The following is a 27,357-nucleotide window of genomic DNA, read 5'->3' as shown; positions in this document are numbered from 1 at the left end:
AACAACGCAGTTCAACTCTCTTCCTCAAATGTTTCTGAGGGCCGATGACTAGTTCATTTTGTCACTCCATGCATTGTTGTTTTCAAGGACCTCGCATCCCACACATCATTATAACTCCATTTGCATTAGGTCAGCTATAATGCCAACCTCACTAGTATTGGACACATTCACTTCCTAAGGTATAATCCAGCACAGTGGATGCTTTGAGACGGAACTACTGTAGGTAGGTGAATAACATTAGAAAGTTAGCAGCAAAGTTCTGCATCAACAGCAATGCCATGATACTCAACATACTGTCAAACATGTCGATTTTATTGTAAAAAACCTTTGATCAAGTCGATAGTTTAGCAATTTGGCACAAGTAGAAATTTTTGGTTCATTTTGTCCACACATTAACCAAAGCAATGCCATCGCGACTTGATTATAAAGATTTTTTTTTTGCTGTTCCAATTAAACATGAAGCATAAAACATAATTGTAATCCAAGTAAGATTTCTCAAGACAACTAAATTACTAATAGGTCTATTTTCAAATTCTTGGTGAGCAACCATTTACAGACAGCAAAATTGAGTTATTTTGTTTGTCTGACAGACACAAGACGGCAACATCCTGAAGGAGGCAGTGAGGATTTATCAACAAATTTCAATGGTTCCTTTCTTAATAATACAGCATTGCATCGGCACATAGAACTTTTAATAAAATAGAACTCCATGTGGAATAGATTCTACAGGACTGATCAAAACGCATCCTAAAGTATAATTTACAATTTTAATAAAAGTGATGCAATTGTTAAAAATAGCATCTCAGAAAATGTGCACATCCAATCCATAATTAGGATTAGCCAGCTGCGAGTATAATGTCACATTGCATACCTAAAAATGCATCTATCCCTGTTGGTTAATTAGGGTCTGAAATTGACCTTTATCTTTGGTAACTCTAACTTGAACACGTAGGTTCATGACATTTTTGTATAATTACTTGTTACATTCCTATTTTTAGCGGAAAGCAGGATCTCCAAAATCCAATCAATGTTTAAAAAGTTAATTAAAAATGCACACATATAGTTAGAAGAACCAAAAATATGCATTCAATCTTTCTAAATAATTTTCCACACCTTGAACCATATTTTATATCGTATTTTATGGCTTCTATAATTTTTGTATTTAGCTCTTAAGAGTACTGGTGGTATTTGCCGTTTACATACTAATATATCATGCACATCTAATTCAAGCAATAAGCAAATTCAAAGAGCAACATAACTTTAAATCCAGTCTTTCAGCACTCACTGCAGAAAAATACAAAAATGATTTTCAAAACTTTTGGTTTAAAAAAAATTGTCCTGTTTTACAGTTCCTTTATCAAATAATATTGATGCATATGTAAATTTATTTTTAATGAGATGCCTCAACAAGCAACAACACAAATGAAAAATATTAGAAAATGTGTGAAACAATGGCCTTTGAGTAAATTGAACTATCACCAAGGTGGCCACATTTCTATGGTGGCCAAATTTCCATGGTGGATATGTTTCCTTTCTACAAGGGAAAATGTCTTTGCAATTTTCTCTCCTTTATTTTACATTTTATGTGCAGCTGATTCTCCAGTGATAGCCTGATATTCAACATGAGGATAAACCAAGGTTATCATTCAATTCTACGGCGGTTTTCAACCCTCAACAGTTTATGTTATTGGAAATATATGCTTCCCATATCTTTAGCCAGGCTTGCAGGTCTGCATCCAAAAAACCCTGAGCATGAATGATTTTAAAACCCAGGAGAAACTCTCTTATTGTCTGTACGATTAATTACCAAAGATAAAATAATTAAGTGCTTTAATAGCAATTGGGTATTTTATACATACATTTAGACCAAGAGGGTAACAAGGAAGAGAGTCGAATCACTCAAAGGCAAAGGTAATTAAATGAGTACTTAGTATCGGTATTCACCAAGGAGAAGGACATGGAGGACAGTGACATCAATGTGGGGTATACTAATATGTGTGGGCTTTTAGAGATCAACATGGTGGTGGATTTCTTGAGGAACATTAAGGTGGATGAACCTGAACTTAATGGGTCCCCACCTCTAGCTCGCTCTCTAGCTCCAGTAAGTAGGCCCGGTTGGGTCCCTGTCATCGGGAGGCCTGGTCCGCCAACGCAACCCGTTCCCCAATGCAATAGTGCACCACTGAACTTAATGGGAACTAGACTAAGTAGGCCCGGTTGGGTCTCTGTCATCGGGAGGCCTGGTCCGCCAACGCAACCCGTTCCCCAATGCAATAGTGCACCACTCGCGCATAGCCCCCAACTGCGCAGGCACGGCTCATTTCAACTCATCCCCCAGCACTCTCTCCCCCTCCTCTTCACCCTCCGTCAGGTCTGGCTCGAAGGGCCGAATGGCCTCCTCCTGCACCTAATTTTTTCTATGTTTCTTCTTTCCCCTCTCCTCCTCCCCTCCCCAATCCCTCCCTCACTTCTCCATCCCTCTCCTTTCCCCTATACTCAGTCACTACCACCCTCCATAACTCCTCTCCCCACCCTAACACCCTCCTCTCCCTCTATTCCCCACTCCTCTCCCTCTATTCCCCAGGGAGAGAGAGGGAGAGTGCGAGAGTGGGAGAGCGAGAGAGCGAGAGAGAGTGTGTGTGTGTTACTCAAACTCCGCGCAAACTGTTCGGCCACCCTGCAACCCGACTCTCCCTCCTCTACCCAGTCCAGCCGCCACTCGGCCCGTTCCAGCCCTGTCCGCCCGCTACTGCCGCTCGCCCCATACCCGCCCTGCCCATCCGCCTGCTCGTCGCTGCTAGGCCGTGGGGGGGAAATGGAGTCGGGTTTAGTCATGGTGGGCACCACGGGTTTCGATGAGATGGTGGAGAAGATCGCCTCTGAGAAGGCCGTGAGGGTGAGTTACCGCAACGGCGGCAGCGGAGGAGACGAACCTGGGGGGATGGGACCGCCATTGCCGCAGAGGGCGGGCGGGGGAGAGGGGTGAGTGATGAGGGAGAGAGATGGGACCAGGGCCTCCACTGAACCCCCCCCCCCCCCCCCCCCTGTGGCCACCGGAGGGCTGTACAGAGCTGGTCGGGTGGGGGGCAGAGGAAAAACTTCAGGACTGTTTGGAGTCTGTAGACTGGGTAACGTTCAGGGACTCGGCAACGGACCTAAATGAATACGCCAGTCACTACAGACTTCAGAAAGAAATGTGTGGAGGATTGCACCCCCTACAAAAACCTTCCGAGTGTTTCCTAATCAGAAGCCTTGGACGAACCATGAGATTCACATTCTTCTGCAGACCAGATCCCGGGCATTTAGGTCTGGTGATACCAAGGTCTACAAGAAGTCCAGATACGACCTTGGTAAGGCCATCAAAAAGGCCAAATAGGAGTTCTGCTCTAAGCTGGAGGATGAGACGATGTTCGGTAACTGTGGCAGGGCTTGAATGCAATCACCTCCTACAAGACGAAATTAGGAGGCAGTCCAAATGTCAGCGAAGCATCACTCCATGACGAGCTCAATGCGTTTTACGCACGCTTTGATAGGGAAAATACTGATGTGCCTTCCCGAGCCCCCATTCGCTGTGATGGTATTTGAGTCACTGTCACAGAGGCCAAAGTCAGAAAATCCTTCAGAGGGGTCAACCCTCGGAAAGCACCTGGACCTGATGGCATACCCGGTCGTGTTCTAAAAACCTGTGTGGACCAACTGGCTGGAGTTTTTCCCGGATATTTTCAACCTCTCACTTCTGAGGTCTGAGGTTCCCACCTGCTTTAAACGGGCATCAATAATACTGGTGCCCAAGAAGAGCAAGGTGATGTGCCTCAATGATTATGGGCCAGTTGCACTAACGTCTGTGGTGATGAAGTGCTTTGAGAGGCTGATCATGGCGCAAATCAACTCATACCTCGATAAAAATCTAGACCACTGCAGTTCGCTTACCGCCACAACAGATCAACAGTGGATGCGATCTCGTTGACTCTCCACTCCGCTCTGGACCACTTGGACAACAGAAACTCATATGTCATGCTGTTATTCATTGACTACAGCTCGGCAATTAATACCATCATCCCCTCCAAGTTGGTTACCAAGCTATCAGATCTGGGCCTCTGCGCATCCCTCTGCAATTGGATCCTCAACTTCCTCATTCATAGACCACAGTCTGTCCGTATTGGTGGAAATGTGTCATTTTCGATAACAATCAGCACGGGAGCACCTCAAGGCTGCGTGCTCAGACCCCTGCTGTACTCACTCTATACTCATGACTGCGTAACCGGACATAGTGCGAACTCCATCATCAAGTTCGCCGACGACACCACTGTTGTGGGACGTATCACTGATGGGGACGAGTCAGAGTATATAAGCGAGATCAACCGATTGACCAAACGGTGCCAGCACAATAACCTGGTTCTCAACACCAGCAAAACCAAGGAACTGATTGTGGACTTTGGAAGGGGTAGGATGGGGACCCATAGTCCCGTTTATATCAACGGGATGGTGGAGAGGGTCAAGAGCTTCAAATTCCTGGGAGTGCATATCTCTGAAGGTCTCTCCTGGTCCGAGAACACGGATGCAATTATAAAGAAAGCACAGCAGTTTGGAAGCCAGGCTGAACAGTTGTACCACACTACTTATGAAACTGCAAAGTAATCTTGCACTGCATTAGGACAGCAGTTGCCCTCTTTACACAAGTGGCAATTTCTCACATAGATTTTTTTTTAGCAGTTATCTGCCTTTGTTACAAATTGTTACCACTTCCACCCGGTGAGCAACAATAATTGAGCACTGGTTAGAACAAAAGCCAGATTTGGGAATTTTTGGTTAGAACAAAAGCCAGATTTTTTCCCCAATCTTATTTTGTTGAAACGGCACGTATATTTAATTATAATTTAGATGAGAAAGACTCAGGTGAGTAATGGACCTTGCACACGCTTTGGTACACTAAACGTGATTGTATCTAATTCGAGAGTAATGGAAACAAGTGAGATTTGAGAACAATCCATAATATCTGGTTTCAAAATACAGTAAATGGAATTGAATCATTATTAGTATTTAAAAATATATTTGTGTATATATCTAGAGAATGCACAACAGAATGTGTATATGAAATGAGCTGTCAGAAGAAGTCATTAGAGCAGGTACAAAATCTTTTTTTTTTAATGGCCAAGAGTGTTTTATTGCCATATGTCCCAGATAGGACAATGAAATTCTTACTTGCTGCAGTACAACAGAATATGTAAACATAATACATAACGGGAGAAGAAAAAAAAGTTCAGTGTGTGTCTACACATGCACACATACTCAATAAATAACAAATATAGTGCAATAATAACAACAGTCTGCTGCAGTTCAGATCTTATTTGTTGTCGTGTTTAATAGCCTGGTGGCTGTAGGGAAGAAGCTGTATATAGTATACAAGTATATAAACAGGAAAGGTTGAGAAGGATATGGGTGAAATACTAGAAGATGGGACTAGCATTCATGGGAATCTTGCTTTGCAAGAGTTGGGCTGAATAACCTGTAACTGCGCTGTAAAGACTCTATTGTGGGAATGATGGATAGTGGTATGTGTTGGATTTAATGTTTGGTGCTGAAATACCCATTATACTTGAGAATGGACTCTTTCATGACCACTGTAACATTGAACACTTTTTTCAAAAACTGCCATGTTTTAGATTTGCAATGAATGTCATTTTTTTGCTGAAGGACTAACAGATTAAGAAATATTCTTAAGTAAGTGAAGGCACTTGACATTCACACTTAAGTAAGACATTTATAAGAATACAAAATAATGATAGATATGGAAGAGAGATTTCGAATTCGGTATTTTAAAAAGCTAACACTCTGAATGAAGCATGTGTTGGTTGCTGTTTGCCAAATAAAATCTAAGATTAAATCACGAGCAGCCAAATATTAACATTTCTAGCAATTGAATTTCACTATCATGTTTTAATAGGGACAAATACTTATTCTGTGTTTCTGAATAGACACCTACTGTTTGGGCTAATCTCAGTAAGGACATTACCAAGCATTGAGTGATCAGCATGCTTGAATAATAATACTCACTTTATTCAGCACTTTATATGGTCAAGTCTGATGTAACAGCTGACATTCTATTGCCTTGCAAAGCTTATATAGGTTTTACCTTGAGCAGTATTCGGTACAAATAGCTTTAGTTTAAAAGCAGAATAAAATCTAAATATATTGCAGTGCTTTTGTTGGATTATTTTAACTTCATGGAGCAATTAAACTTGTTAAAAAATAATGACCATAACTATCCATATAATGCCAGGTAAATTTTTAGGGAAATTGATATTATTCAGAGCTAACAATGCTGCTCTGAAAGAAGACATAATGATACATCACATTATTATTCATGCAATGACTTAGAGCACCTACCTCTTGTGTCAGAGACAGTTGAAAGCATCTTTTTATTAGAAAAACAAAATCAATATGCTCTAGGGCTTACAATAACTGCTGCAGGCAATTTGTATTATCACTCCTTTCACAGGGACCCACGCTTGGAATAACTTATGACAATGAACACTATAAAACGACTGACTGTCACAATTGACAAGTTGTAGTGCCTTTTTTGATAAGTTCAATCACGTGCATTTTCTTCACGCACACATTATTATGAAACATTCATAAATTATTAGGTAAAACCAAAACTTATAATTTATTTCCTGAAAATGCACCAAGTAATGATCACAAAACTTATAAGAAACTACAATTTAGGTGGATTCAATCTGCTTTTAATTGTCAAAGTAATCTAATTAACAAAGCAGTTCCCCCCACCACTCTAAAAACATGAATAGGGAATTGCATAATTTCATATCAAACAACTTTTTTCCCCTTTTAGTTCTATAAAAGCACAGATCAGTGCAATAATAGTAATCCATCGAAAGAGTAAATGGAAATAATGCAATTTAGTAAATTTTGAACACTGTAAAAGCTACAGCAGTATTGATGCCAAAGGTCCTTAAAGCCATCACTGCAGCTCATTATGATTCTTACCCAATTGAAATGCATTTAATAGATTAAGTACACAAAACATTGTGATCAATTATGTTAAGCTGGTTCACTGTTAAATAAATTACATTTTTTTTTATGCATAGCTAAATCACTCTTGCCTGAAAACAAGATTTAAAAAAAATAACACCAGAAACATGACAGAGGGTGGCAGCCATCAGCAATTAGCAAACAAAAATAGATATACAAAATTTCAAATTTGAATCACTCTTGCACCTCTAAGGTCAATACCATTTACTCATCAAGAATCTGTTTGGTATTCACATGTTATGTATGCTTTAACATGTTTGACATTGTACTGCATTTGTGAAGTGCTGGCTGTCTCAAAGCAAATTATGCATTTGGTAGCTTGATTTGTGAGCTGCAACAATTTGTAGAAAAAAGATAAAAGTAAAAATCTGTAAACTAAACATGTCAAAATAAACAGGAAAAAGGGGAGGAAGAAATTGGCTGCCACACATTTGAAACACTCAAAGACAGCTAATTACATGCAATGAAAAAAGCGGCTTCAAAACTACATTCAAACTTACCTTATTTTTAGGATTGGAAGTGTTCATTACACTACGAGTTTCTTTTCCAGTATATATTACCACCCCTATCACAGTGCCTGCAAAAAAAAGCTCTAATAAACTAGATATTTTGAATCAAAGCATCACTGCCAATTTTCACAGAAGCAAGAGGGCTGAATTGACAAAATTATGTATCATGTTACATAAAGGCATGTTATGCCAAAACAATAGTTCATGCATAATGCATGTCTGGAATCCATATCCAGAAAACTAACACTAAATTAGTTACTAGATTATGGAATAGTTATAAAAAAACATATCTGAAAGTTATAAAAGATGAAATGAAATTGAGATAAATGTTGCATTATTTACAGATTGGAAAACTGCATTTTGTAACAAGGGATAACCAATCGATAATCACATTTTGTTCATTATAATTATATCAGCAACATTTCTAATATCATTTTTACAGGTCAACGTTTTAGAAACTTCATTTTAAAAAACCATAGAAATAACCCATTTTTGAAGCTATCCAGAGAATAGAAAAGTCATAGATTCAGTGAATCACATTTGGCAGTCAGGAAGGCAAGAAGAATTAGCAAACAACTCATTAAAGGTACTAAATTACAGTAGAGACAGACCAGCATCACAATGAATGTTAACAATTCAGAATTTCAACCTTCCAACATTAACAAACTATGAAAGACACCAGCCCCTATGACCTTTATTTGCCCTTTGAACACAAAATACAATAGCATGGAACAGATCAAAGCACAAATTATTACGCTACTTACAAATGGGATATAAAAAGATTACAACTGATGGACACGTATTTTCTCTTCAACCAATTAAGAAAAAAAATGTTTTTAACGAAGAATAACAACACTATGAGAATTGTTTAATTCTTCTCATTCGGCCTCAGAAAAGCATCACAAGCTCAACGTTTCAAGAGTTAATTTTCTAATTTCTAATGGCAAAGAAAATCTGGGAAAATATCTCAATGTGCTACGAATTCGTGAAGGTCCCTGTGGTTGATACTTACAGACAAAATCCTGTTTAGACATGCAGTCACTACATATCGAGGTCAATCTGTGGATCAAGGTCAGGCTTGGGAACAGTGCTCAGGGAATTGCATGGGGAACACCTCAAAACCTTCAGCTTCTATTGCTGCTGCACTGACAATTACAGTGGAGACAGGCCACAAATCAATACTGTGGAGGATCACTAACACCAGACTGATGTAAGTATATGAGGGTTCAATGCACAGCGGAGAACTAAGATGCAATAAATCCAGACGATAAGTGTCCCATTAGTATTTTTATTAGTTGATGCCATTTCTGAAAGGTTTATTAATAAGGCATAAGTGGTGTATTGATACAAGGTGGTCCCTGATGGATATTACAAAACAAACCTCAAGTATAATATAACAATGTAGATGAAAAAGGCATTTGTTTCAACTAATGGTTTGTAATAAACCATCTTAGCATACTGCTACTTTCTAAACAGAGGAAAAATGCCAATCCACTATTCTAATTATTTAAGTGGTGCTCTGCTATGCACACTAGACCATTAGTGGATCTTAAATACTTATGGGCTGTACGAGTTCACCCAAGGGCTCTCCTGAGTTTCAAACTGATTCGAACTCGGAGATTTACGGTAATGGCCGGTCGCTGGTACTCGGGGCTCTCGTGGACATTTTTCAACATGTTGAAAAATCTTCACGAGCTTACCCCGTTTCCCGAGTACCTGCCGTTAGCGTTACAAGCCGCAAAGAAACGTCCCGAGCTCCTGCGTACATTCTACATGCTTACCATGAGTTTGATTTTTTTTTAAACTCGGGAGAGCTCTTGGGTGAACTCGTACAGTGGGACAGGCCAATGAAAATCACTTGTGTAAGAACATCAGTATAAAAGTTTCCTACTTATGCAAAATCTTGATGCATTGAAAAACTGATTAAACATGAGCTTCAGTGCAATCAGGTTTCTCAAATATATAAAACAGGTCAAGTCATTACAACATGCCAGGTCAATTTCAAATGACTTTCTTTCAATACAGTGTGCTATCTTTAGTTTAAGAAAAGTTAGTGTGCAGCTACCAGTTTAGGCATATACCAGAAGAGATTACATTTCATTTGATCACGAGACATGAACTGCCAGCACCCTTCCTTCAACTCAACGCTGCTGAAACCCTCATTGCAACCACACCAAAGCTTGTTTGTCAAATCTCCCACTGAATATTTTTTTTAAACTTACAATCTAAAGTTACGTTGCCCAATCATTCACCATCTCATACTATGCAATTCACATTGGTTCGCAGTGATGGAACACTTCCAGCATAGTGGAGCAGTGGTAGGGCTGCTACCTCACAGCGCCAAAGGCCTGGGTTCAATCCTGACTACAGGTGCTGTCTGTGTGGAGTTTGTACATTCTGTGATCGCACAAGTTTCCACTGGGTGCTCCATTTTCCTTCCACATTCCAAAGAAGTGCAGGTTTGTAGATTAATTGGCTTCTGCAAATTGCCCTTAGTGTGTAAGATGTGAAAGTGGGATAACATGGAACTAGAGTTCGAGTGTTTAAAGGATGGCGTGGGCTCAGTGAGCTGGAGCTCCAAAGTAAACTTTCATTTCAAAAACAGAAAATATTGTAAACACTTCACAGGTCAGGCAAGATATTATTACAAAATGAAAAATTATCCATTTTAAAGCCTCAGACTCAATGTTTCCCTTTGTCACATAACTTTTCAGTTTACCTGTAACTTTTGCTGACTCTGTGTCTTAAATTCCTGCACCGCTATAATTGGTTCCATCCCTTCCCTTGGTTGATATGAAATATTGCTGAAACTAATCCATACTTCTCCAGATCTAATTATTCCAATGCTTTCAATCTTTAACCTACCATGACTTTGAACTCATTATTCATCCACTTGCAGGATGTGGTCATTCTAAGTGAAACCAACAATTATTGCCCAGCTTGAACAACTTTTGAGATGTGGTGGGAAGCTCCTTCCTTAAAATGGTACTGTTTGGTGCTAGGAAAAGAGATCCAGGATTCGATAATGCAAGATTATGGTTGGCTTGGAGGGGAATTTGCCATTGCCGGTGGTCCGGTGCGCCTATTTTATATCCTCCAAGCCAGCAAGGTCACAGGTTTGAGTAGTGCTGTTTAAACACCTTTGGAGAATTGCTACACTTTGCTGATAACATACACATACAGCATCAGAGGCAGAGGGATTCAATGCTTGCTGAGGTGTTTGGCCTAGTTTGTACAAGTCCTGCAGGGTAATTGGAATACTTTGAAAGAGCTGATAAGAGATCAAGACAATCACAAGGTGATAGATTCCTTTCAAAGGATTGCCCTCTTTGGTAGTCTTTTGTGAAAAGTCATGGCGGTCACACCTTAAGTTTGTCAACCATACAGTAAGATCCTTCTATTTTTTTAAAATAACCTGATAGAAACTGGTCAGATTGGATGCTTCCAAGATGTGCAAAAATACATTGACAGGAAGATGATATATTTAATGCCAGCACAATGGTGCAGTTGGTAGAGCTGCTGCCTCACAGCGCCATAGACCCAGGTTCAATCCTGACCTTAGGTGCTGGCTGTGTGGAGTTGAACATTCTCTCTATGAACACATGGGTTTTTACCGGGCGCTCCGGTCTCCTCCACACACAAAATCGTTTGTTTGTAGGTTAATTGGCCTCTAAATTGCCTCTCCTGTGTAGGGTGGATGAGGAAATGGGACAACATAGAACGGAGAATGTTTATTCCCAACTGTCATCAGGCAAATGAATGGTCCTCTCATTAACTAGAGTGTGGACCTGACCTCCAATCTACCTCATTGGAGATCTCTGAACTATCTTTATTCGGACTTTAGCTTGCACTAAATGTTGTACCTTTTATCCTCTATCTGTGCACTGTGGGTAGCTTGATTTTAATTAAATATAGTATTTTTCTTAATTAAATATAGTATTTTTCTGAAGAAGGGTTTCGGCCCGAAACGTTGCCTATTTCCTTCGCTCCATAGATGCTGCTGCACCCGCTGAGTTTCTCCAGCTTTTTTGTGTACCTAGTGTTTTTCTTGACTGGATAGCACACAAACATGTGTCTCGGTACACGTGACAATAACAATGTGTTAACAAATGATTGGTGTGGTTTTTGGTGGGCTGGAGGGCATGTTTCCATGCTTTACCTTTCAATCAATCAATTCCTTGGCCAGATAATTATGCCAAGTGCATCTCTGAATATGGAACAATGGCTGCATCAGCTAACCTTCAAGGGAATAATATAGATCGGATATACCTGCAATAAAAACTGATTTTGTGTAATGAATGAGTTAAAGGATAAAGAAATACAGAAACTACACAAATGTATTTGATTTGAATGCTAAATCACTCTGATGTGGACTACAAATTCTCCAGAAATTATTTTCTGCACTTGTAAATTAAGTGGCATTAAGTTGAGGCGTTAATTCAGGCTCTGCGCCTGAATCTCACTGAATATCAAACGGTATAGTATAAGAACAGGCCCTTCGGCACACACTGTCTGTGTCAAACATGATGGCAAGGCCATTTCTTATCTACTTACACATAATCCATATCCCTGCATATCCATATGCCTATCCAAAAGGCTGTTAAATGCCACAACCACCAAATTTACCATTCTATATACTTATTGTCCCTTTCAGGGAGTTATGGATTTGAACCGCTCTGTACATCAATGCTGTTAAGGATCATGCCATTAATTGTACATTTTCCACTTACATCTGACATCCCAAAGAGCAACACCTAACACTTGTTCAGATTAAATATCATTTGCGATTTTACCGCCCATTTCTGTCACTGATCAATATTCTAGTATACCTTGACAGCTTTCTTCGCAGTCCACGACCCTAGCAAACTTGCTGTCATCTGCAAATTTACCAACCAACCTGTCTATATCCAGGCTAATTTGCTAAAATATATAACAACGGTCCCAACACAGATCCTTGCAGAACTCCACTGATCAGACTTCCAGTCTGAATAGTATCCTTCCACCACAACTCTCTTTCTTTCAGTAAACCTGTTCTGAAGCCACACAGCCAAGTCACTGTTAATCCCATGCATCTTAATCTTCCGGACTTTATCAAATGCATTACCAAAATCCATATAGACAACATCCACCACCCTACCCTTACAATCACATTCATCACTTCCTCAAAAAAAGGTGATAAAAATGAGTAAGATGGTTGCAAGGATTTAATGGCAATATTATGTACATGGCCCAGATTATAAAGCCAAATACAGACCTTTCACCAATAATCAAAATTAACACATCATGGTTGATAATTAGGAAAACACCAATTCACTTTTCTCTTCTCTCTCCCTTTTGGCAAAGCAGGAAACTATTCCAATATCCAACAGCAAAAGAATATTTGAAGTAGACTGTTCAGCCGATGATTAACTAAACAGAATTGAGCGGGCAATCCTGGTTTACTTAAGGACATATGATTGAATGCTCGACAAATATAAAGAAATACATTAAAATACTTTAGAGAAAAACAGTTAGATTAATGGACAGAGTAAGGAGAGCACACTCAGTCTGAAGGGTCCCTATCCATGTTCTCCAGGGATGCTGCCTGAACTGCTGGGTTACTCCAGAGTTTTATGTTTTACAATGATATTCAATGTAAGTAAGTAAGTTTATTGGCCAAGTATTCCCATACAAGGAATTTGCCTTGGTGCTCAGCCGTTTGTGGCACGTAACAACAGGACATACAGTGACAGTTACGAATAACTCAGAAAACACTAAACATTAATAATAATAAAACATTAATGATAAAACACCATTGATCAAGCATGTGAACCAACAAAATACCAGATTAAAGGGAGGCTACAGATTTTTGGCTGTTGAGCAGAGCACATAATCGTGGATAAAAACTGTTTTTATGTCTGGCTGTGGCAGCTTTGACAATCAAGAGGCGCCTTCCAGAGGGAAGTGATTCAAAGAGTTTGTGGCCAGGGTGAGAGGGGTCAGAGATGATCTTGCCCGCTCGCTTCCTGGCCCTTGCGGTGTACAGTTCATCAATGGAGGGAAGGTTGCTGCCAATAACCTTCTTTGCTGATGTTGGTAAATGTCAAATAATACATCGTTTAGGCAATACGAATAATATTAGTTCAGATGGAAGATCGGGTGGCGCTGCAAGCCGACAGCCTCGCCAGCAGCTGGTTGTCCTTTTGACTTTTTTTGTTTTTAGTATGGCTAAAAATATGTTTTAGTGTGTTTTAGTGTGGGGAGGTGGTGGCGGGGAATAGGGGGAAACTGTCTTTCAGTCACTTACCTCGGTGGAAAGTGACTTTTCTCCTAGTCCCATTTTCGCCCTCCCTCACGGCCTGACAGCTTGGATTGGTGCGGCCTCTCCCGGAGTCGGGCCCAGAGCTTCAGTAGTGGGCGCAGCGCGGACTTTCCATCGCAGAGCCCAGTGATCCCTTGCCGGGGATCGCCAGAAGAAGTGCCCCGATCGCTGGCCCACGGACTATAACATCCTGAAGTCGCGGTCTGCGGAGCTTCTAGCCGCAGGTGCAGCGTGGAGTTTCCATTACGGAGCCGGGGATCGCTGGAGAAGAGCGCCGACCACCGGCCTATAACATCGTGAAGCCGTGTAACTGCTGCAGGCGCCAACGATGGCGGCCACGGTGTACTGCTCCTTGCTGTTTTGTATGTGTTTGTTCGTTTGTGTCGTCTGCGAAATCCCTACAAAGATTACTTTCACGAGAGAGGTACTCATAAACATCAGACATACAGTACCTCCAAACATCGTTCCGGATTTCTCTCACTTGCTGGATTATTTGGACATACTCGTCGGCGGGGCTCTGGCAGCGTTCAAGGTCTTGAGACGGAGGAGGACCTGTGGGAAGCGCTCTGGAGCACTCACCCGACTCTGGCGACGAGGATCATGCACACCACTCCCGAGCATATTCCTGGCAAACGTACGTTCTCTAAAGATCAAAGTGGACAAACTGCAACTCCTGCATCGGACACACAAGGACTTCTCTCGAGCCGCTGCCCTGTGTTTCACCGAGACCTGGCTTTGTGACTGGACCCCGGACAGCGCGCTGCAACTGGCTGGCTTCAAACTTCACATCGCAGATCGCGAAGTGGAGGCAGCGGGTAACTCAAGAGGCGGTGGAATATGCTTCTATACCAACCAGGACTGGTGCAGCGACATCACGGTACTGTCAAATATCTGCTCTCCCAACCTAGAATCCCTCTTTATAAACTGCAAAACCTTCTACTCTGAGGGAAATTAACTCCTTTATTCTCGCTGGAGTTTACATCCCCCCCCCCCCAAGCCTGCGTACGTGAGGCGCAAATGCAACTCGCTGACCAAGTAATGAGGGTAGAGAGTGACTTCCCAGACTCCATGGTCATTGTTTTGGGGGACTTTAACAAAGCTAACCTCAGCCGTGACTTTCCAAAATACAGACTTCATGTTACCTGCCCCACCAGAGGGGAGAGAACACTCGATGACTGTTATACGGCAATCAAGAACGCATATTGCTCTGTTCCCCGTGTGGGTCTGGGTCTCTCTGATCATCGTCTAGTTCACCTTATTCCGACCTACAGGCAGAAGTTAAAAGCTGCTAAGCCTGTGGTCAGAACAACGAAAAAGTGGACAAGCGAGGGCATTGAGAACCTACAGTCCTGCTTTGACTGCACGGATTGGAATGTGTTCAGGGAAGCAACCACAAGCCTCGATGAGTATACGGACACTGCATCATTATGTGTCAACTTTTACGAGGACAGTTGGATTCCAACTAAGACCAGTGAACCATGGTTCAACAACAAGCCCTGGTTCACTGCAGAACTCAGACAGCTCAGACGGTCTAGAGGAGGCCTACAGGAGTGGGGATGCAGACCTCTACAGGCAGGCCAAGTACAAGCTGAAAAGAGGAATCAGAGCTGCCAAGGAAAGGTACTCTGAGAAGTTGAGGAGCAAGTTCTCAGCTAGTGACTCTTCTTCAGTTTGGAAGGGCTTGCAAGAAATTACCAGCTACAAGAGGAAAGCCCCCCACTCTTTGGACAATCATCAGCTGACCAACAACCTAAATGAGTTTTACTGCAGGTTTGACAAGCAGAAACATAACCCTGGTACCCCCTCCCCCTGTCCCGAACCAACACAGCCAGACCCCAGTCTACAAAGAATGAACCCTGCACCCTCTCCTTCCCATTCACCACTTCACACCTACTTAAGGAAGACTCCAGTATGAAAAGACTAGACCATTTCTCACCTCAACCAACACTTCCCATCCACTCAGAGCCTGACCTCATTCTGCAAAGACTGGGCCCTTCTACATCCACCCCCCTCCAATCAAAGATCTTATAGCTATAGGATCTTTGCCTCCAATCACCACTTCACACCCAATCACCCACACCCTCCGAGCTGCACAACATCACTTCTCCATCAACAACAATAAAAATAGAGGAGGTGGAGAAGCTTTTCAGAGGATAAAAAAGCCAGAAATCTCCAGGACCTGACAATATTTCCCCCTCTACTCTTAAGCTCTGTGCCAAACAGCTGGCACAGGTATATACAGACATTTTTAAACCAGTCCCTGCAAACATGTACTGTCCCTGCCTGCATCAAAGTCTCCACTATTGGCCCTGTACCCAAAAAGGCAAGGATTACTTGTCTTAATGACCACAGGCCTGTCGCACTGACCTCTGTAGTCATGAAGACATTCGAAAAGCTTGTGTTGGCCAAGCTGAAAAAATATCACAAACTCCCTGCTGGACCCTCTGCAGTTTGCCTATCGGGCCAATAGATCTGTGGATGATGCAGTCAACCTGGACCTGCACTTCATCCTACAGCACCTAGACCGCCAGGGGACCTATGCGAGGATCCTGTTTGTTGATTTTAGCTCTGCATTCAACATCATTGTGCCAGAGCTACTACACTCCAAACTTTCTGGAGACAGACCTCCGACACACTATGTCATCCAAAATCATCTTTAATCAGCACATAAACTTTAACAGCATAAAGGATGGTTAGATGTCAGAACATCCCAACTGCTGCTTGAACTGAGCAGTGCCAGAAGTGTTAATATAAACGTTATAGTGGGGTGGGGTTAGTGATGCTAACTTATATGTGATTGGTTGACATGCATAATCAATCTACATCCTTTCCCCTGAAGCCTAAGTGTAAAAGGGCACCCATGCCATGGAGTTAAACATACTCGCCATATCTATCTGGCGGTCTAGTGACACGGCCCGAGCACGTGTGGACATGGCTGGAACTGGAGCGGTGGAGCATAGGGATCAGCTGGTGGTGGACGAGGTTCCCGCAGAGCAAGCAGGTGTTGCCGACTTCTCCGGTAAACCACTCCCTCACAGCACAAAGCTGCCGGCCCCGATGGCATCCCCGGGCGTGTGCTCAGGGCATGTGCTGGACAACTATCCCTGGTCTTCACTGACATTTTCAATCTGTCACTGGCCCAGGGTGTCGTCCCCACTTGCCTCAAGACATCAACCATTGTGCCAGTGCCCAAACAATCAGCTACAGGGAGTCTCAACGACTTCCGCCCAGTGGCACTCACCCCTGTCATTGCAAAGTGCTTTGAGCGGCTGATCCTGGCTCACCTCAAAGCCTGCCTCCCCCCCACACTGGATCCCCATCAGTTTGCCTACCGGACCAACAGGTCTACAGAGGACCCCATATTAGCGGCCCTACACTCTGCCCTGACCCACCTGGACAGCAATAACACCTACATCAGGTGTTCATCGATTTCAGCTCCGCCTTTAACACTGTCATCCCCGCTAGCTTGATCACCAAACTCAGCGGACTTGGCATCTCCACCTCCCTCTGCAACTGGACACTGGATTTACTCACCAACAGACCAGTCTGTTAGGGTCAACAACCTCACCTCCTCCACTATAACACAGGGCTGTGTACTCAGCCCTCTCCTCTACTCCCTCTTCACCCATGACTGCGTCCCTAAGAATGGCTCCAACGCCATCATTAAGTTTGCCGACGACACCACGGTGGTAGGACTGATCAGTGACAACGATGAGTCAGCCTACAGGGATGAGGCCAGCACCTGACAACCTGGTGTGTCAACAATAACCTCGTCCTCAACTCCAAGAAGACGAAGGAAATTATTGTTGACTTCAGGAAGACCAGAGGTGGCAGACATACCCCCATCCACATAAACGGGACTGAGGTGGAGCGCGTCTCCAGCTATAAATTCCTCGGGTACACATCTCGGAGGATCTGTCCTGGTCCCTCAACACCTCCAAGCTGATCAAAAAGGTGCAGCAGCGCCTTTACTTCCTGAGGAGGCTCAAGAAAGCTCACCTGTCCCCCCAGATCCTGACCAACTTTTACCGCTGTACCATCGAAAGCATCCTGACCACCTGCTTCACGGTATGGTACAGCAGTTGCACCATAGTGGACAGGAAGGCACTACAACGGGTGGTGAAAACCGCTCAGCACATCATCGATGCCCCGCTCCCTGCCATGGATGCCCTCCACCGAAAACGGTGTCTGAGACGAGCCGGGAAGATCATCAAAGACCCCTCCCACCCTAACCATGGACTGTTTGCCCTCCTCCCATCAGGGAGGCGGTACAGGAGCCTCAGGTCTCGTACTAGTAGGATGAGGAACAGCTTCTACAACAACACTATCACATTGCTGAACTCGGAGTCCCGCCGATAGATTTCTCCAGTCTCTCTGTCCACATTGTTTGCTTATTCTGTATTTTTATTTCTATATTGCACTATTACTAAGGACTGACGCTAAACTGCATTTTGTTGTACCCATACTTGTATCTGTGCAATGACATTAAAGTTGAATTGAATTGAATAGGATCGTGGTTCGTCAGCCAGGTAACAACAGTGCCCAGACGGGAATGTCCAGTTGAAGTTTGTAAACGGACGACCTGGCCCGGCAGTAGAGGCCTAAGTGATTTGCTGGATCTGTCGTATGATCGTTTCTGGATGTCATGGATACGTTTCTGGACAGTAGCAGGCTTCAGCACCCGAGGGACCAGCTGTTGTTGTGCGATCAGGACTGGAGGTCTTGTCGATCTGGACATAATTCGCTGGGCTGGCGATCCCAGGGTTCCGTCTCTGGCAATATTTCTGAGATTCAAGAGATCGAGATACACTTCACAGTTTGAAAGGCGCGCTTCCTCTAACAGTTGCTTGGCGCTTCTGACTGCGCGCTCAGCGAGTCCATTGCTCTGTGGATACTCAGGGCTGCTCGTGATGTGTTGGAAGTTCCATCGGTCTGCGAAAAGCTTGAACACGTGGCTGGTGAACTGTCTACCGTTGTCGGTTTGCAGGCGGACGGGTGAGCCGAAAGTAGAGAAGCGTCTCTTTAGTTTCCGGACGACCATCTCAGATGTGAGGGAGGTCAGCGGGTCCAATTCAAACCAGTTAGAAAAGGAGTCGATCGAATACAACGAGGTAGCGCTTTCCGCACCATTCGAAAATGTCCGCCGCCACCGACGTCCAGGGCAGGGCTGGAGGAGGTTGTTGTAGAAGGGGCTGCCTCTACTGATGAGGGGCGAAGCTGTTGCAGGTGGGGCAGGAGGCTGTGCGGTCCCGAATGTACTTGGCCATCCCCGGCCAGTAGAACAGACTCCAAGAGCGCGTGCAGACCAGACCCTCTCCTTCCTCTCCTGAAAGATGAGGCGGAGAACTCGGAGCTGGCGTCCTGGTGCCGTTGCAACAACCTCGAGCTCAATGCTCTTAAGACAGTGGAATTGATTGTAGACTTTAGGAGAGCTCCCCCTCCCCTCACCCCACTCACCATCAACAACTCCACAGTCACATCTGTGGAGTCTTTTAAGTTCCTGGGAACCATCATCTCCAAAGACCTTAAGTGGGGGCTACCATCGATTCACAGGCACAAAAGAGGAGGTACTTCCTACGGCAGCTGAGGAAGCACAATCTGCCACAGGCAATGATGGTCCAATTCTACATGGCCATCGTAGAGTCTGTTCTCCCCTTCTCCATCATGGTCTGTTTGGCTCAGCCACCAAGCACGACACCTGGAGGCTGCAGCGAATCTTCCGATCAGCAGAGAAGGTTATTGGCTGCAACCTTCTCTCCATTGATGAACTGTACAGTGCAAGGGCCAGGAAGCGAGCGGGCAAGATCATCTCTGACCCCTCTCACCCTGGCCACAAACTCTTTGAATCACTTCCCTCCGGAAGGCGACTCCGCACTGTCTAAGCTGTCACAGCCAGACATAAAAACAGTTTTTTATCCACGAGTAGTTGCTCTACTCAACAGCCAAAAATCTGTAGCCTCCCTTTGATCTGGTATTTTGTTGGTTCACATGCTTGATCAATGATGTTTTATCATTAATGTTTTATTATTATTGTTTAGTGTTTTCGTAACTGTCACTATGTCATGTTGTTACTTGTGGGCGGAGCACCAAGGCAAATTCCTTGTATGTGAATACTTGGCCAACAAACTTACTTACTTAAGCCGCGGTCTCCGGTGGGAAGCAGCCGATTCGGGAACTCCAAGCTGCGGAGTATCCGTCCGTCCTGACGTCGGAGTTTTCGAGCATCCTGTCGAGAGGGCCTGTATATTGGGCCGTCCGTAGCGGCAACTACGGAGGGTTCAAGGCCCCGACCACGGTTGAACAAAGGAGGACTGACTGAACATTATTGCCTTCCACCACAGTGAAGAATGTTGATTCCACTGTGGCGGATGTCCATATTGTATTCTATTGTGTATTGTACTCTTTTTGATTGTGTGGCTGCATTATAAATCAAATTCCACTGTACCGTAACTGGTGCATGTGGCAATTAATGTGAACTTGAACTTGAACATGCTACTCCTTGGCAATACTATCTGATTAGAGAGTATTTTCAACGTTAACTTCAATGGTATTAGTCAATAATTCTACCATGGTGCGGCAAAAAGAATCTAGAATTAAATGTCGACAAAACGAAGGAGATGGTTGTCGACTTCAGGAGGGCGCAGCCAAAGCATACACCCCTCAACATCAGTGGCACCACAGTGGAGAGAGTGGAGAGCATAAAGTTCCTCGGTGTGCAAATTACAGACAGCCTCGCCTGGTTCAGGAACTCCACTGGGACCGTCAAACGGGCCCATCAGCGACTGCACTTCCTGAGGAAACTAAAACAGGCCTCACTCCCCACCAACATCCTCAGGACTTTCTACAGGGGTACGGTGGAGTCTGTACTCACGTACTGCATAAATACGTGGTACTCCACCTGCAACTGCTCGGACAGGAAGGCTCTGCAGAGGGTAGTGAGGGGAGCAGACAGGATCATTGGCGTCTCCCTACCCTCGGTACAAGAACTGTTCCAGAGCCGCTGTCTGAATAAAGCTCAGAGAATTGCTAAGGACAAACTGCACCCCCTCCACATACACCTGGATCTCCTGCCATCAGGCAAGAGATATCGAAGCATCAAAGCCCGGACTACAAGACTGCTAAACAGCTTCCTACCACAGGCTGTGAGGCTGCTAAACAGTCACTCTGTACATAGTCACTTGATTCTGCGGCTGGCACGGACACTTTAATAACTGGCACTGGCCACTCAAATCAGCGGCCCCGGACATTTTTATTATTGGTTTATTGTATTTTAACATTGTGTTTTACCTGCTTTTAACTATTTATACTGTTCCATCAGGGACTGGCTTGTTTTTAGTGTTATTATGTGTGAAATGTTTTAAATTTCATGTGCGATGCTCCGCTATTCCCTGGGAAACGTCTTTTCATTTTGCACTGTACAACTGTTGCTTGCAAGATGACAATAAAGGTTGATTGATTGATTGATTGATGTCGATTTGCACCTGCGTGTAATCATTCATTGCGCTTTCACCATGAACCATCACTGATATCCTTTAATTTCTCAGGTAGACAAAAATGCTGGAGAAACTCAGCGGGTGAGTTATGGAGCGAAGAAATGGGTTATGTTTCCCTCACTTATCTTTTTTGTATTGCTTTAAACTGATTTCTCCAAGCTGTAATGAAGCGTGATCTTTTTCACAGATTTTGCTAGATTCGGGTATTTCTAGCATTGAGTTTTTAATGTCAGACATTACCTCTAACCTCAAAGAAAATCAAAGCCACCATCTTTCGCCATCATCTCAATATCCTTCCATTAGCTACAGTGCCCATTACTTTATCCGAGACATTATTAAATATAATCTTGCTGTAATTTCTAACCGCATGAGCTCCGATAAAGGAACTTTGTTAAATTTCCAAGTCATAACAGAGTGCCAGCTTGGAAGGCCATCAACAGCTCATGACATTTCCCAGCACCTGCTGCTCTTCTCCTTTGTGGTGGCAGACATCATGGATTTGGGAGGTGCGGTCAGAGTCCCCATAGCAAATTGGGACAGGCAAGGACAAAAGGAGATTTCAAAACAATGGAAGGTAGACAAACATGCTGGAGAAACTCAGCGGGTGAGACAGCATCTATGGAGCGAAGGAATAGGTGATGTTTCGGGTCGAGACACTTCTTCAGACTGATGGGGGGGGGGGGCAGGAAGAAGAAAGGAAGAGGCGGAGGCAGTGGGCTGTGGGAGAGCTGGGATGGGGAGGGGCAAGAGGGAGAAAGCAAGGACTGCCTGAAATTGGAGAAGTCAATGTTCATAGCTCTGGGGTGTAAACTACCCAAGCGAAATATGCGGTGCTGCTCCTCCAATTTGCAGTGGGATTCATTCTGGCCATGGTGGAGGCCCAGGACAGAAAGGTCAGATTCGGAATGGGAGGGGGAGTTGAAGTGCTGAGCTACCGGGAGATCAGGTTGGTTATGGCGGACTGAGCGGAGGCGTTTCAAAACAATGGTGTTTTTTTAAATAGCAAATAAATGCCATATAGAATTCATGACATATTTGAGAAATTTAAAGAATTGCTTGCATTAGGATATGCAGGTGCTGCGATCTTGAATAAAATATAAAGTGCTGGAGGAACACAGCGAGTCATGGACCTGTCCGACTTAGGCAACTGCAGGAGACTATGCGGTCGTCATATGGTCGTGGGTGGTTGCCAGGTAGTCGCCTTGGTCGTGAGGAGTTCCCGCATTCTGGGAAGAAGTCGCGGCCTGCCATTATGGTCGCCGTGAATTTTTCAAACATGTTGGGGGGCATTGGGGGGGGGTCCCCCAAGACGGGCTGGTGAAGGAAGGGGGGAGGGGCACTAGAGAGAGAAAGCAAGGACTACCTGAAATTGGAGAAGTCAATGTTCATACCGCTGGGGTGTCTATCCATTCCCTCCACAGATGTCGCTTGACATATTGAGTCCTTCAAGCATTTTGTGTTTTACGCAATTGTTTAAATCTGATCCCAGGAAAGCACTAGAATATATGAGTTGGTAAATCCTGGGAGATGGGGGACATTTTGCATTCGGTTCTCCTCAATCCTGGAAACGTGTGACTTAAGTGAGTTTATAAAAAGTCTTGCTTTTATTTTGCTGAAGTCCATAATGCTCCGCTTTCTACTGATCATCAGACTGCATAAGTCATTTGTAAGTGTGACTTATTGCAGATCAATTACAGAAATATTTGAACAGTGTATTATATTTACAATGCACAAAACTTTTATTCTACATATAATACATTATCCTACAAAGAACTTCAAAAATAATTTGTTTCATAATATTTAATTGCTTGAAGTTTATAACATTTTCTACTTAGTTTGTTTCAAATCCATCAATTTGAAGGGGTTTTGTGTCGTCTCAGCAAAAAGTCACAAGGTGTATATGACCAACTAACATACTCACCAGAAGCTACCACTGTGCTGGCCCAAAGTGTATTTTCTGCACCCAGACTTTCATGGATTGAAGGGTCACTATCTTCCTGCAAAGAAATAAATGTTGCATTTGATCAAAAAGCAGCTCAATATAAAACATTTATTTGCCAATTCTTAAAAATCATAAACAGGATTAAAGTGGGCAAGCAACTTTTTAAGCATTATTAGATCACACCATGGTTGCTACATATTTTCCTTTGCTGCAAAGAGCTAGAGAGTGCTGGAGAAATTCAGTTGCACAAAATCAATAAGACTATTTTTGTTACCTCGCCAATTTTCTTCTTTTTGCCTGTGGGCAGCTTTTCGCTATTCATGGAACTATTATTCAACAGTGCATATATCCTATTAGGCATCACTGTTGATCTTGATCCTATGCTTGGCCAGTATCCAGTTTCACCAGCAGGGCTCACAAAATCTTGTACAGAGTGGAAAACCAGAACCATTTTCCCCCCCAACAAATCCAACATACAGAAACCACTTGCAGCTCAAGAAACCACTTGCCATCTCGGCCCTACAAGTCCGCACCTCTGCTCCTAACGAAGGTAGCCATTCCAAGCAACAAAAGATACAAGGAACAATGAGCCATGAGGTCTTAATGTTATCTCAAAGGTCTGTTTTAATGCTTTTTGACTTATCTTTGTAATGCAGTATTACAGTGGTCTCACAAGGGCCCTGTACAACTGCATTGCTCCTATACTCAACTCCTCTTGTTATGAAGGCCAACATACCATTTGCTTTCTTCACTGCCTGCTGTACCTGCATGCGTATGTTCTGATGAACTGATGAACAAGGCCCGTTGTACTTCCCCTTTTCCCAACTTGACACCATTTAGATAATAATCTGCCTTCCTGATACCTCTGTGGATAACCTCACATTTATCCTCATTAAACTGCATTTGCCATGCATCTGCCCACTCACCCAACCTGTCCAGGTAGACCCTGCATCCTCATAGCATCTTCCTCACAGTTCACACTGCCACCCAGCTTCGTGTCATCTGCAAATTTGCTAATCCCTTCATCCAAATCATTAATGTATATTGTAAATAGCAGCGGTCCCAGCACCGAGCGTTGCGGTACTCCACTAGTCACTACCTGCCATTCTGAAAGGGGCCTGTTAATTCCTACTCTATGTTTCCAGTCTGCCAACCAATTTTCTATCCATGTCAGCACACTACCCCCAATACCATGTGCTCTATTTTTGCCCACTAATCTGCTATGTGGGACCTTATCAAATACTTTCTGAAAGTCCAGGTACACTACATCACTGGCTCTCCCGCGTCCATTTTCCTAGTTACATCCTCAAAAAATTCCAGAAGATTAGTCGAGCATGATTTCTCCTTCATAAATCCATGCTGACTCGGACTGATCCTGTTACTGCTACCCAAATGTGCCGCTATTTCATCTTTTATAATTGACTCCAGCATCTTCCCCAACACCGATGTCAGGCTAAATGGTCTATAATTCCCTGTTTTCTCACTACCGTCCTTTTTAAAAAGGGGGATAACATTAGCTACCCTCCAATCCATAGGAACTGATCCTGAATCTATAGAACATCGGAAAATGATCACCAATGCATCCACGATTTCTAGAGCCACTTCCTTAAGTACCCTGGGACGTAGACCATCAGGCCCCGGGGATTTGTCAGCCTTCAGTCCCATCAGTCTATCCAACAACATTTCCTGCCTAATGTGGATTTCCCTCAGTTCCTCTGTCACACCAGATCCTCTGGCCACTAGTACATCAGGAAGACTGTTTGTGACCTCCTTAGTGAAGACGGATCCAAAGTACCTGTTCAAATCATCTGCCATTTCCTTGTTCCCCCATAATAAATTCACCTTTTTGCAGTCTTCAAGGGCCCAACTGGTCTTAACTAATTTTTTCCTCTTCACATACCTAAAGAAGCTTTTACTATCCTCCTTTGGGGTGGCGGCGCCTAACGGCAGCGGCTCGACTGCAGTCGTCTGTCTTTTTTTAAATTTTTTGTCTTGTTAAATGTATGTCTTTGAGTCAGTTTTTTTTTGTTTTTTTTTAAGCTGTGTATATGTGGGGGGTGGTGGGGGGGGCTGTGGGGGAAACCGTTTTAAATCTCTTCCCTGTGCGGGGACCCGACTATTCTCTGTCGGGTCTCGGATGTCGTTGGGCCTAACATCGTGGAGCCGGCGGCGACCTCCGGCCGGGACGAACCTGAGGGCTCCAGTTGCAGAGCCTGCGGAACTGAGATCGCTGAGCTGGCCAACTTCGGAGCGGGAAGAGCTGTGGTGGCGTGCGGCTGCGACCCGACTTTTGGATTTCAGAGGCACCGGCCGCAGACCCAGTGGACGGGAACATCGGGAGCTCGCAGGTCCCTGGTGGGAGACCGCTCCGAGCTCCGCAACGGCGACTTCTCCCGCTGGAATCGCAGGTTTAAGGACATGGAGCCGGGGCCTAACATCGCCTGGCGTGGCTTAAACGGCCTCAGGACTTACCATCGCCCGCCGGGGGCTTTAACATCGGAGCCCCAGTTCGCCTCGACCCTGCTGGACCACGCGAGAAGGAACAAAGGGAAGAGATAAAGACTTTGCCTTCCAACACAGTGAGGAGATGTTGGAGACTCACTGTGATGGATGTTTATGTAAACTGTGTTAAGTGTGGGTCTTGGATTGTGTTTGTAATGTAAAAAACTGTAGAAATGGAATTTCGTTCAAACCCAGGTTTGAATGACAATAAATAGCATTCTATTCTATTCTATTCTTTATATTCTTGGCTAACTTACCTTCGTACCTCATCTTTTCTCCCCATATTGCTTTCCGAGAACATCATACTGTCCTCCCAGGTTATGGAGGCTTTAGCCATACCATTTTTATTTCACAAAGTCATACGGCCATAAGGGATAGGAGCAGAATAGGCCATTTGGCCCATCAAGTCTACATTGCCATTCAATCATGGCTGATCTATTTCTTCTCCTAACCCCCATAACCTCCGACATCTGGTAGACACAAAATGCTGGAGTAACTCAGCGGGACAGGCAGCATCTCTGGAGAGAAAGAATTCCAAGGGTCATGTTCTAAGATCTATACAGTTCAGGACATGGATACCAAGGTATTAACAACTTGTGCCATGTGCATAATGGGCTTTGCCGGAATCTGCACAAAGTTCACTCAATTACCTCTACTATGCAAAAGGACAAACTGTGCTATACAATTGTAGCATCAAATCACGAGTCAACACATGAATACACATTTGAAACATATGTTTCAGAGGTCTATCCCTAAATTGCATGGTGACATTTCTCCCTACGCTAGGGCACCTGTTACCATAATACTTTTGGTCATATAACCTGCAGTATATGTATTAAAACCATAACGCAGAGAAGTTCGGAACAACCAGTAACCTTTCTTACAATAAATTATCATGACAAAGCATGATATTTTCCAACATGCCAATACTAGAAATGCTGTCTAAATATTTATGCCGGCTGACCTCTTGGTAGAGTGAGATCAGTTTACAGCAGCAAACATTTGCTGTTTCAAGATCAAGCAACTAACATTCTACACATTTTTGGAAAACACTCCAGATTCAGCTCTTCTAAAATATTGATCATTGTTAATTTCTTAATAGGTGGTGGCATGTCTAATGCATCTTGCTGTTCGATTAAACCTTGATTAAAACATTCCCATAGTATTTAGAATCTCAAAATTCTCTGAAAAAGGTTATTACAAATATTGCTAAATTTTCACTCTGAACAAGAGGTTTGTTTTACTGTTTTTAAATTACTCATTACTACCTGGGACTTGACAAAACTGTGCATAGAATGTTCATGTTCCAGAAAATCTTATACATATTCATTTTTCAACTGTTACATAGATTTAATTCTGATATTTTACTAGACTAAGTGGGACCCGCTGGGCCCCATCCCCTCAACACGCGGTTGCGGTGGGTGTAGGGGCGGGGGGTGGGGAGATGGGGAATGCGGTGTCGCAAATACACTAACCACCCCCCACACACAGTAAGTCGCTCGTTTTACCCCATCCCAGCCCCATCTTCTCACGCATAGCCCCCAACTCTCAGGAGTGCCT

At 43.7% G+C, this 27,357-nt stretch overlaps 1 protein-coding gene across 2 annotated transcripts in view; it reads right to left on the bottom strand.

The window, feature by feature from the left end:
- Positions 1-27,357, bottom strand: part of atp9b (ATPase phospholipid transporting 9B) — a 334,567-nt gene that overhangs the window by 109,129 nt on the left and 198,081 nt on the right. For both annotated transcript variants that reach the window (XM_055634761.1, XM_055634763.1), the window contains exons 10-11: positions 23,275-23,350; positions 7,551-7,627 (exon numbers count right to left, since the gene is read on the bottom strand). In XM_055634761.1, coding sequence (XP_055490736.1) covers positions 7,551-7,627; positions 23,275-23,350 — 153 coding nt within the window. The remainder of the gene's footprint in view (positions 1-7,550; positions 7,628-23,274; positions 23,351-27,357) is intronic.

The sequence above is a fragment of the Leucoraja erinacea genome, chromosome 4 (assembly GCF_028641065.1).
Source record: "Leucoraja erinacea ecotype New England chromosome 4, Leri_hhj_1, whole genome shotgun sequence".
NCBI lineage: Eukaryota > Metazoa > Chordata > Chondrichthyes > Rajiformes > Rajidae > Leucoraja > Leucoraja erinaceus.
The sequence above is the reverse complement of the archived record's forward strand: the minus strand, read 5'-3'. Positions and strand labels throughout refer to the sequence as shown.